The 11,687-nt window shown below is 33.2% G+C and overlaps 2 protein-coding genes across 3 annotated transcripts; one reads left to right on the top strand and one right to left on the bottom strand.

The window, feature by feature from the left end:
• Nucleotides 1-29: 29 nt before the first annotated feature.
• On the top strand, nucleotides 30-7,510 carry LOC117116077 (mitochondrial basic amino acids transporter-like). Its single transcript, XM_033260020.1, has 5 exons — nucleotides 30-167; nucleotides 1,716-1,771; nucleotides 3,772-3,816; nucleotides 5,010-5,089; nucleotides 5,594-7,510. Exons 2-5 carry the CDS (start codon nucleotides 1,729-1,731, stop codon nucleotides 6,305-6,307), a joined length of 882 nt encoding a protein of 293 aa, XP_033115911.1. The 5' UTR covers nucleotides 30-167; nucleotides 1,716-1,728; the 3' UTR covers nucleotides 6,308-7,510.
• Nucleotides 6,967-11,572, bottom strand: LOC117116079 (phosphatidylinositol N-acetylglucosaminyltransferase subunit H-like). 2 transcript variants are annotated; one of them, XM_033260022.1, is made up of 5 exons: nucleotides 11,174-11,572; nucleotides 10,685-10,775; nucleotides 9,444-9,571; nucleotides 8,588-8,668; nucleotides 6,967-8,072 (listed from the first exon to the last, which is right to left on the bottom strand). In XM_033260022.1, exons 1-5 carry the CDS (start codon nucleotides 11,423-11,425, stop codon nucleotides 7,953-7,955), a joined length of 672 nt encoding a protein of 223 aa, XP_033115913.1. In that variant the 5' UTR covers nucleotides 11,426-11,572; the 3' UTR covers nucleotides 6,967-7,952. The 2 variants fall into 2 exon arrangements, with proteins under 2 accessions (XP_033115913.1, XP_033115915.1); XM_033260024.1 differs by having other exon boundaries at nucleotides 11,180-11,572.
• Between the last annotated feature and the right edge of the window lie 115 nt (nucleotides 11,573-11,687).

Raw genomic sequence — 11,687 nt, 5'->3', positions numbered from 1 at the left:
CATAATCATAATCGATCCCGTACCTTTTGTTTTGTTTTTTGTGAGCAATGGTTTTCTATAACAAATGTAAGATCTTTGGACCGGTATGCTGCACAACTATATCTGACCTAAAGTTCATGCTTAAATGAGGCTGGAGTTGTGGTTAGGGTTGGGAGTATCAATTAATAGTAAGTAGGCCTACTGTAGTGTCAGTAATTAAAGCCCCATTCCCGGCAAAATTTCACTAAAAACTGACTTTTTTTAGAAAATATTCATTTGCATTACTCCAATTATTACAAATTTGTAAGATAAGACTATTAGGTCATGGGCTGGAGGGGGATCACCGTGCACCGTGCACCCCCCACCCCACAGTTAAACTTCCTTGGTATCATTTTATTCCTACGGGCATATAAAACGAAAAAATTTATGTTAACAAGAAAAAATATAGGGATGCATTGTATGTACTCGCCTCATTTGTAATGGTCATTAGTGTTTTATGGTCAATACTTTTTTTGGGGGGAGGGGTAACATTTATGCCCATAACCTGTGAATTAGAAATCCCATCAATGTTACTTTGGTAGCAATGTGTAGCATATATTTTTTAATCATATGCAGTTTAAATAAAATTAATCCGACAATTATTAACGTCACTAGAGGTCAAAAGGTCATCGACCTTTTACTAAAATGCAGATTTTTTCATAAAATATCAATAAACTTCAGTGTCATATGTCTAATTTTGGATGTATTTGATACAAATTGTGTTTTTCTTGTAGTTATTAACATATGGAATACAAAAATTGAGGTTAACAAGAAAAAAATTAAAATGCATTACCATATGTACTATTATTGTCAATGTTTATGATCCAAGAAATTTGTAATCAACAACAGTTTTTGGGGTAGGGGGTAATATTTATGCTCATAACCCTTGATTTAGTTAATGGATTTGTATGATGTTGGTATCAACATTTAGCCTATAGATTGGTCAGTCATTTAAATTGAAAAAAAATTGAAACAGCCTGAAATTGACGTAGCTAGAGGTCAAATCATTGACCTCCACAGAAAAGTTGTAAATTTATTCCCAATTCACTCACAAACGTTTACAAGATTTTCTATTATAAATAAGCATATGGAATATAAAACAATGATATTATCAAGAAAAATGTATAAATTGATTAAATGTACTACTGTCATTGTGTTATAATCTTAGAATTTGTAATCAACAACAGTTTTTGGGGTAGGGGATAAAATTAAATGCTCATAACTCTTGATTTACTCAATGGATTTGTATGATGTTGGTATCAACATTTAGCCTATAGATTGGTCAGTCATTCAAATTTAAAAATTTTTGAAATTGGCAGAAATTGACGCAACTAGAGGACAAAAGGTCATTGACCTACACTTTATTTTTATTTGCATTTTGAAAGTTTGGGATATTGAAATTTTGTTTATTAATTCCAATTATTTAGAGAGTTATTAAAAAAAATATTATTCCAATAAAAATTTTATTAATTATTTAATTTTCGTTAAAATTTTAGCAGATTCCTATTTTTAAAGATTGATGTTCTTTCATCGATCAGTTCCATCATGAAATTATTCATCTGCATTTCATTCATTTTTACCTTTTTTTTTCATCAACATGTAAAGATTTGCTAATTATATCCTTAACCTTTGTTTAATAAATTATCTAATTCTCCAGTAATATTTGATAATATTATCTTCATTCTTTTAATATTCAGACTTTTTACAAAAATGGCATTCACGTGGAGTGAATTTGTTGCTGGTGGCGCCTCAGGTGAGAGTTAGATAAATATTGAATGAGTTGTTCCTTTGTAGATCATTAATTTGCTTTAAATCACTAATACTGGATTTATAAATTATTTTATAATCATTATTATTATTTATTCAGGCTAAAGATATAATATACAAAATATAATACAAATCATAAAAAATGCAAACGAACATAACATTAACAAGTACATTAAATAGACCATAGTCATTAGCAATAACATAGGTAAACAAAAATGACAAAAGCATTGCATTATTATAGCCTAAGATTTATACATATTGATGCTAATAATAAGGTAAGTGTTAAATTAGTTATACAAAATTTATATATATATATATATATATATATATATATAAATATATATATATACCCAATTTAATGAAAAACAGTCTAAAGCAGTGGCGGATCTAGGAATTTGATATAAATGGGGGCCTAGAGAGGCACTTTGACAGATGGAGAGTCAAAACCAGCTTGGGTAAAAATATACACAGTCTGAAGCAGGGGCGGGTCTAGGAATTTGAAATAGATCGGGCCCAGTGAGGAACATGGACGGAACTTCTTTATAATTTTGAAAAATTTAGGGGGAGAGGGTTGAGCTGGCTTCTCCTCCCTCCCCCTTGAATCTGCCACTGTGAAGATAGGATCACACTGTGCAGGGAGGTCCCCCTAACAAATCAGCATACAAAGGTTTCAGAAACAACCATATCCCCTGCGATATAAAATCTCTTAAGGGGTAATTATTCTTCATGTGTCCTTTTTCATTACCCAATTTTTTAAACCACTATAAGATAATGAGAAAATAGAACACATAAATAATAATACAGTACAGCATTAATCAATCAAGAACTGAATGAGGTAGTTTAGTGTATTTTGTAATGGGATGATTTTTTTGATTTTTTTTGTTTGTGAATCTAATCCTCTTTCTTTTTGTTCCTTTAATTTTTATTGATGTGTCATGTTTTTTTTCTTCTAATTTAGTACTTTTTTAAAATTGCAATTTGTTTCCATCAATTTATCATAATATTATTGTTCCTGCAGTTAACTTCTTTGTCTATGTCCAGTATTAGTTTAAATAATATGTGCTGTTTAGTAGTCTTTTGTAATAAACAGTAAGTTAAGCAGAAGTTACTTTGCAGAGTTTAAATACTTGTTATCACAAGGTTTCTTGTTCCTGAAGTGTATCACTGTGTACACAGACCTTATGTTAATAACATTTCTCAACTAGATCCAAAGTTCTACTTTCGCTTTCATAATCATTACGTCCATACTGTTAACTTTTTAGCCCACCTGTTATGATACATGCCAGCTACATGGCCTGTCAACTTTATTTTAGACCATTTTTCACAGACATCTTTAACATTTGTTGCCTTTTTTACTTACTTCATTTTTCCATTTATCGAGTCTACTGATGTTGAGGATAGACCTAGACAATTCAGCATTGTTGTAATGCATGTGTATACATTAGTGATCCCAATATATAGAAAATCTGAACCGAAAAGTAATATTTAGTATAGCATTAGTTTTTTATCTCAACGCTTCGGGAAGTTTTATGGAGATTCTTTTTCTCATCGTTTGGATGGCAGTCATGCTAATGATCTGTCTACTCTTTTTCATGTAAACAATTTAATGATGATTGATGATAGAAAGTGTATTGTAGAAAATGTACTATATTAATCTTCATTTAAAAATTCAAAATAAAATTGTGCTTTAGGTAAAGTAACTATATTTTTCTATGTATAATCAAATTTAATTATTATGTATTTAAACATAGCATAACTTCATTTAAATACTGTAAAAAACCAAAAATATATATTTTTTTGTTATTTATAATTGTTATATTCATATTTATTTCATGGACAATTTATTAGAACATAATTTTTATGAACATGTTATCCATTTTATATATATATTTGTAAATAAATAAATAAACTGTAAATAAATATGTAATGATGATGCTAATTAATTATTTATCAATACCTTAATTATGTTTTGAATATATATTTTAGGTATTGCTGGGACTGTTGTTGGCCACCCATTTGACACGGTCAAAGGTAAGCAAATAGTTTGACCTAAATATTATCACAAGAGACTTTACACTATGTATAAATTATGAAAGAATTTTTTAAAGGTCAAAGGTAAAACTTTTTAGTTGTGATGTATTAAACAAAATTGATTCCAGTTGTTTTTAAATACAAATTTGATATATGCAGTTATACTATCTAATGAATCAACACATTGTTATAGTAATTAAGATAAAAACTAGCTTGCACCACCCCTATAGGTGTTACACTTCCCCCTCCACCAGTTTTTAAATATAAAAAAGTCTGTATCTTATTAGCCATTCCCCTTTACAGTACTGTGTTACAAAATTCATCTGACAAGCATATAAATGTTTGTTTTCTCTCTGGTGCCTGGCTTTAAAATGTTACGTAATATGTGGAAAAGCCAAACCAGTCATTCGTTGCAAATCCTGTTTCAGAGATAATGGCCACAACATGCTAGAATGTCAACATTTTGGAAATCGATTTTATTACACTAAACTAACCTTTATATATATCTATAGATCATGCTATGCTGTTATTTACTCAATTTTCAATGTTAAAACAACAATTTTTAATTAATTGGTAATTGTTTTTGCCTGAAAAATGTCCAAAATCTTAAACTTTGAAGGCCAATTTCTTAAATATTATTCTTTCAACAGCTTTTTGTTTAACCTCCTGTAACTTCATATTAACAAAATGTCAGATTTAAATGATGACCATTTTATAGCTCTCATTTTACTGTATTACTAATAACTAAATATCAATTTTCGCGACGAATGACTTGTTTGGCTTGTCTTTGTCCGATCCGCGGTTGGTGCATCGGTTGTGGCTTGGACTCCCAACCTAGAGGTCAGGGGCTCGAAAATCTCGCTGTTCAAGTCGCTTGTGTCCTTGTTGAAGGCACTTAATCTACATTTGTGTCTCTCTACCAAAGAGTATAAATGGGTACCTGGTAGGATGTTGTGGCATTGAATGTACTAGTTACGTGTGCGGAGTACAAGCGCACGACTAGGTATACTCCCCAGGGAGCAGAAAAGGTTGCACTTTGTGCTGGTTTGCCATTGTATGTTATCCGGGGGTCATAAAACTCGGCTCCTTTGACCATTCAATTTGGAATTGGCGCTATATAAATATTTGGCATTGTTATTATTATTATTATTACTATTATTATTAATATTATTATGTATGTATTGTGTGTTTAGTTCGTTTACAGAACCAAGGAACTGTGACGCGGTATAAAAGTGGTTTTGAATGTTTCATGCGTATTGCAAGGGAGGAGTCTGTAAGTGGTCTTCTGTGCTTGACTTTATTATTGGAGATATAATGTGCTGTCCTTGTTAAAGATGCACTGTCGACTGCCAAAAAAACTGAAAAAATTCAATCAAAACTTGCATTTACAGATCAAATAAGTTATTAACTTCCAACCAGTAAGAAATTGAAAAAAAATTGCTTTTCCCTGATCTTACTACAAAAATTCTTAAATTTATATGCCTATACGCAATTAAGCACAATGATGCTCAATGATGCTGCAAGTTATGGGTTATTCTCTAGTGGCATATCTTGGAACCTTGAAGTGGGGGGGGGGGGATGATAGGGCATAGAGGTGAAATGGAGGTAGAAAAATAAGGGGATTGTTTGAACATTCCCAGTGGCAGGGAGCAAGCTTTTGCTTAATTTGTACTCTACATTTACGATAAATTATTGTAGCTTTCACTATGTGGGTTTCACGCATTGTTGAATGAGATTTTTGTAAATTAATTAGTGTACAAATGTTGTTTTTTTTCAGACATTTGGGTTCTTCAAGGGCATGATATCACCACTGTGTGGTGCAGTACTATCCAACTCTTTTTTATTTGGAATTGAAGACAATATATTAGAATTGATTGGTGGTGCCAGTACTACTAATCATTTTATAGCTGGCTCAATATCTGGATTAGTTTGTACATCATTTATATGTCCCCTGGACTTGGCTAAAATCAGGCTCCAAATGCAAGGTATCGGAACAAAACAAGTTGCGCAATCACAGAAACATTACAAGAACTCATTACAAGCGATTTATAAGATATTCAAATCGGATGGATTGCAAGGTTGTTATCGTGGAATAGGGATCAATTTAATACGGGATATTCCATCAACCGGTCTGTACTTTTGTGCTGATCATTACCTTTCAAGTCTAATTGCATCATACACACCAGGGAACAAGGCTTCCACTGTATGGTTGTTCTTTGCCGGAGGACTTGCAGGTTCACTGTCTTGGTTGTCCATCTACCCTTTAGACGTAATCAAGTCCCGCTGGCAAGCTGATGGTGTTGGCCATATGAGGCTTTATTCAAGCTACCTGGATTGCCTATTACAATGCACACGGAAAGAGGGCTGGAGCATTTTATTTAAAGGAGTGACAGTCACAATGTTAAGAGGAATCCCAGTCAATGGTGCAATTTTTGTTGTTTACAAGTATGTGAAACAGCTGTTAACTCAAAGTGGGTATTCAACAGTCTGAAGTATTAACTCAAGATCAACTCGACCCCATATTTTTGGATACTCCGAGTTGGTATGGGGCAATCTGGGGGCAGCATTTGGATCTTTTTATTGCACAAGAGTTCTTGATTTTCTATTCATTGTTTAACACGCTGCACAAGAGACTTTAATTGTTAGATTATCTTATTTGTTCAAGCAGGCAAGAGCATTATATTTATTCTTTTCATTTCAAATAAAATATCAGTTTTTTTCTAAACATAAATGTCAATCACAGGGAAGACCATATACTCAACTTGACAATTCATGGATTGGAAATGTATATTCGCAAAGCTGTTACCTGCACATCCAGTTATGGCGACCATGTGACTGTTTGTACTATAATCATTTCTATGTAAAGACGTCAAAACAATGCTTCTCACAGATGACTAACTTTAGATTACCATCTAAAAACTCAGAATTTGGCTATCCAGAAAGACAGGCTCCAGAGGGTAAACATTATTTGATATAATAATAATCTGGTAGAACTGATTTTAAAGTGTACAAAATATCTTTTTTTTTTTTGTCCCCCTTTGAAGCCTGGCTTTAGGGTTGAAGTGCACCCTCACTAATTATTACAAAAATTGTGTGTAGACGAATAGGCATACTACCAATTAAATAAATAATGCCATAAAACAATAGTACTTCAATTGTAGAAAAACAATTTATTTTAATATAACAGTATTATTAAACACAGCACTTTGAAGAGTAATTTGAGGATAATTTTTAGTACAAAGAAATAATGATGATAATAGTTAAGGTGAAATTATGAGGGATGGAGAAATATTGGTGCTACTATTAATTGTAATGTTTTCAATGAAAACAATTTATTTTAATGATATATTATCACACAGTACTTGGTAATACAAAGAAATAGTAATGAAAAATTATTTTTATATTTTGAATATATTTACTTTCACAGTTTCAGTAAAATTATAAGTGATTTATAAAACTGTTTAAATTTAAAAATTATAATGCACGTTCCATTCTCTATCAAACAGGTGTTATTTTCTAAAAAGTATTTATATGCAATATAATATGATTCATGCACCTTTATTAATCATTCTGAACATGTGACCATTTATTCATGCCCTTGCAGTGGGCAGATGAGAGTATATCTTTATTTGAAATGCTTTTGAAACAGCAGCGCACGCTCTTGCGGTGTGTAATAAAATGTTACATGCATATACCTGTAGCTGTATGAACTGGGCGATTTGAGACTTCACAATATAAATCTTACATTATTACAAAATGTAACTTTTAATACAAAGAGTATAGAATTGAGGGGCGCCCTATTAGGATTCGCTCGTGGCAGTACTTTTTGAAATAAGATTATGTTCCAACAAGAGTCGGACTTCTTGTAGTTCTATACTGTTTGATACAAATGAAATATTTCTGATTTAATAAGCAAAATGGCCAAATATAAAAAAATTTTGCATGTATACACAACCTGTCCTTAATAATTAATTTTCAGGACGGTATTAAAATGACATCATAATGCAACTCTAGCGCATACTGTACTAACTTGGTCCACATTTTTTCGATACAACTCAATCAGTCTTGATCAGTGTAATGGACCATACTGCTAAGCTCCACCCCTTGGATACTGTTGCTAAGGTCTCACATAAATGTCAACTGTTAAGTTTGATTGACACTCTGGAAAGATCTAGTCTTTCTTGCTGATGGCTATGTAAGGCTTCTTGGCATATATTGTAGATTACACGTAGGATGTCAAGTCTTGGCAATGAATTCTGGAAAACAGAAATTATACAGATAATTTGATGACCATTCCACATTGGTAGAAATTCTATACTGGCCCATATGCAGTATTTTCCTTTCTGCTTTGTGCTGGCCAGGGATGCTTAATTATTTTTTTTGTAGACAGAGGTATGATTGTTGCAGGCCAAAACTTAAGGTTGCTTTATTCAGAGTTGCAACTACCATATCAGAAATGCCGTTCTTGTATCGTAAAACATGTTTAAATATCATTAAATATTCTCTGCATTTATTTATTGGTCAAATTCAGTACTGGATTGTCATCATTCAAACACTTAACTTTCAGGGTTTTTTATATTTTTGTGTTATTGTTTTGCTCTCTTATGAGCTCACCCGGTCTCTAGGCACCATATACCATACACTACCTCCACAGTAAAGTGCCTACAGTATGAAACCAAACAACCAATTAAATTGGGCCCCTAAAGAGGCCTTGGGGCTGAGAGAGATGTCGTTATTTTCTCGGTCCTGAAGTACAATTCATAGTACTTACTGTAAAAACAGGTATAACAGATTCCTCTGAATCAGAAGTTGGAGAGTTCACAAGCACAACTAGGTAATAAATAACTTTGTACTGTAGAAAAGAAAAACTTGGTGAAAATGCAGGAAATAAATTATTAGACATTAAATTACCATAAGATACAGTTACTTCACAAAAGTCATTAAAAAACAGACATAGAATGCACTATAAAATATGCAATAAATGGTGTAATTAAACAGTGGTGAATTGTATACAAATTGAAACATAATTGCAAGTTGCTGTGACTGAATAGAATCTTACAAGAATATGTTGCAACAATAATGTACAAATTCATATATCAAAAATATGAAATAAAAATGTAAAAACATGTACAGTAGAATGGAAACATTTTGCCCATCTTGCATTTGCTGTGATTAAGACCTAAAACTCATGATACACACCCACTAGGACACCACAGATTGTTCCATTTTCAATATTATTTTCTCTAGTTTGCTCATTTTACTGAATTGGGCAAATATTACAAGGGGTAAACCAAATTGCAAGCTTATTAACTATAATATATTGAATCAGGCAACTAAAAAATAAACAACAGAATGCCAAAATGGTAAACCAAATCCTGAGCTAAATTTTAATATACTGAATAATGCAAATATGATTAACAAACTAATATTTAAATGCTAAAAGGTGAAAACTGGGCAATAAACATGTATGGAATGCTAAAAGGGCAAACCAAGTTTTCAAAAATATGAGACATCAAAAGGCAACAAATTATTTCTGGAATATTACTGTATCACAGAAAGGTCATATTTAAACAAGTATGGAATGCCACCTTAACTGCTTGTTATACAGTAATTGTTAAATACCTTACCATAGATATAGCCTCATTTATAACAACATCTTTCACAATATCATATGGAATGAATTCAGTGGAATGTTGACCAAATGCAGAGCATTTCTGCAGCTGGATACCAATGGAGGGAAGCAAAACAATTGTTTCTATAGAAAACAAAATTAGTAAATGACTATAAAAAATCAATACAAGAAACAAACAGGCATGGATCTGTTTTACATCTCTTTCAAAGTATGCGGCACTTTCCATTAATTTTTTAGTGTGTGTGTAACATGGATAAAGACGAGCCAAACAAATATATTTTAAGTCTGCCAGCTCTCCCTTAGTTTTTGATATTCTAGAGTTGTCCTGAATTAAGTCGGGCACTCAGTGCATAATATAATGGTCGTATGATCATAGGCCGACGAATCCTGAGAGCTCCACTTCCTGGGAGCGTTAGGCAACGCAATGCCACGTGCAGACTTACAGCAGTCTGAACGGATCATCACAAACAACAATCTGTTGCACACAGGTTGTGGCGTAGCGTTCTCCATAGAATCGCATTAGCTGACGACCGTCGAACACAGTAATAGCCCCGCTTTACAATTTTGGTGCATTGATGCGTTTCTCTGCATTCTCTCTGCATTCAACCATTTTGTTTTTAAATGAAAAGTAAATTTCAAGCTAAATTGGCACTGTCAACTATTTTTTTCAATAGGAATAAAAATATTTGTTCAACTTGTTTTATTTTTCTGCATCTTCTCAAACAATGCCACATTAGTTTAAAACGTAATAAAACAGTCATGAAAAAGTAGAGTAATACCCCATTCAGACTAGCATTGCATTGCGATGGGTTGTAGCAATTGCAACAATCAATCGCAAAGTAAAATCGTGTGTGAAAGCTCACCAATATAGTCGATATGTAATCGATATCGCAATTGTTACCCGTTGCGATAGGGTGCTATAATCTTTATTACTCCCGATTACCACGGAATCCGATCGCAACGAATCACAACGAATTCCACAGACACTGTTTGGCTGAGGTCAGTCAACATAGGCCTAGCCACCGGAGGCCTACGCCCTAGAATGTAAAGTTTGTTTGTGTTGGTCTGAATGCGTTCATTGATTGTGATCGGGAGTAATCAGTTTTGGATTATCACCGATTACAGCGCAACCAATCGTAACAGAGTGTATTCTCAATAGGGTATAACTGTCCTACTCTGACATTCTGTTTGACAAACTATGACAAACGGTATCAGTCAGTCAGCACTTAAACTTACCATCTTTAACTTTGCAGAACAAAATATAAAGAATATATAATATACATGCAGACAGCAGCACTGCTACAACATAATTTAAGAAGACTGAATTCTGTCAAAAATAAATCAAAAACAAATTAAATTTAACTAAATACTATAATTATAGTGTCTTTTTTTAAATATCTTGTAATTGTATAGATATCACAAATTCCATTGTTCTACTAAAACAATGTATGATTTATTGCTAAATACATTTAATAGTTCACTGGACTAAAATTTTAATTTGCTGATCAAAAACCAATTTCTAATGTTTTTAACCTGGGCGTATTTCTTTATCTTCACCGCCAGCAATAAATATCCCACCCTTTGAAAAATTCTCCACCTCGCCGTACTCCCTACCAGAGAATTCTCCAACAACAACACCCCCCCCCCCCCCCCCCCCCCCCACACTGAATTTCGGTGATATAATTAAATTTTCCATACATTTTTCTTGGAAATTTACTAACTTACATATACCTTCGTTGCCACCGCGAAATATGCGACACACGCGACACAAACCACAGCAGTGAAAAAGAACCAGAGACTGAAAATCGACTGGCTAATTGTGACAAATTTGAGAGGGGCACAGCACCCTGCCCAGTCACTTCCGTATTCGTTTCTCTGCAGAAAGATGGCATCTGGTCGAGCACTGCCTCGACGAAATGTGTGTTCTGGATGCACATGTATTTCCTGTCCATGTGCATTCAACACATTTACATACATAACACAAATCGACCAGTCGCAGATGATGTAATTTGCTGGTTATTGACGAAGTGTCTATCTAGGCCAAATGAACAAATTAGAGATGAAAACACGGTTTAATCATCCTCTCATAGGTGGCTGCCATTTTGTCGTCTGCATCAAAGATCTTATAAACACAAGATAGCGTTCTCCGCGATTTACGCGTGCAAATTCTGTAATAAGGCATGAATGGCGCCCTCTTGCTAAATTGGAAACTTTTGACCTTTGACCGCTCTGATCTGAC

This window comes from Anneissia japonica, unplaced genomic scaffold (genome assembly GCF_011630105.1).
Source record: "Anneissia japonica isolate Jap-2015-1 unplaced genomic scaffold, ASM1163010v1 scaffold287743_len2803612_cov181, whole genome shotgun sequence".
Taxonomy (NCBI): Eukaryota; Metazoa; Echinodermata; class Crinoidea; order Comatulida; family Comatulidae; genus Anneissia; species Anneissia japonica.
The sequence above is the reverse complement of the archived record's forward strand: the minus strand, read 5'-3'. Positions and strand labels throughout refer to the sequence as shown.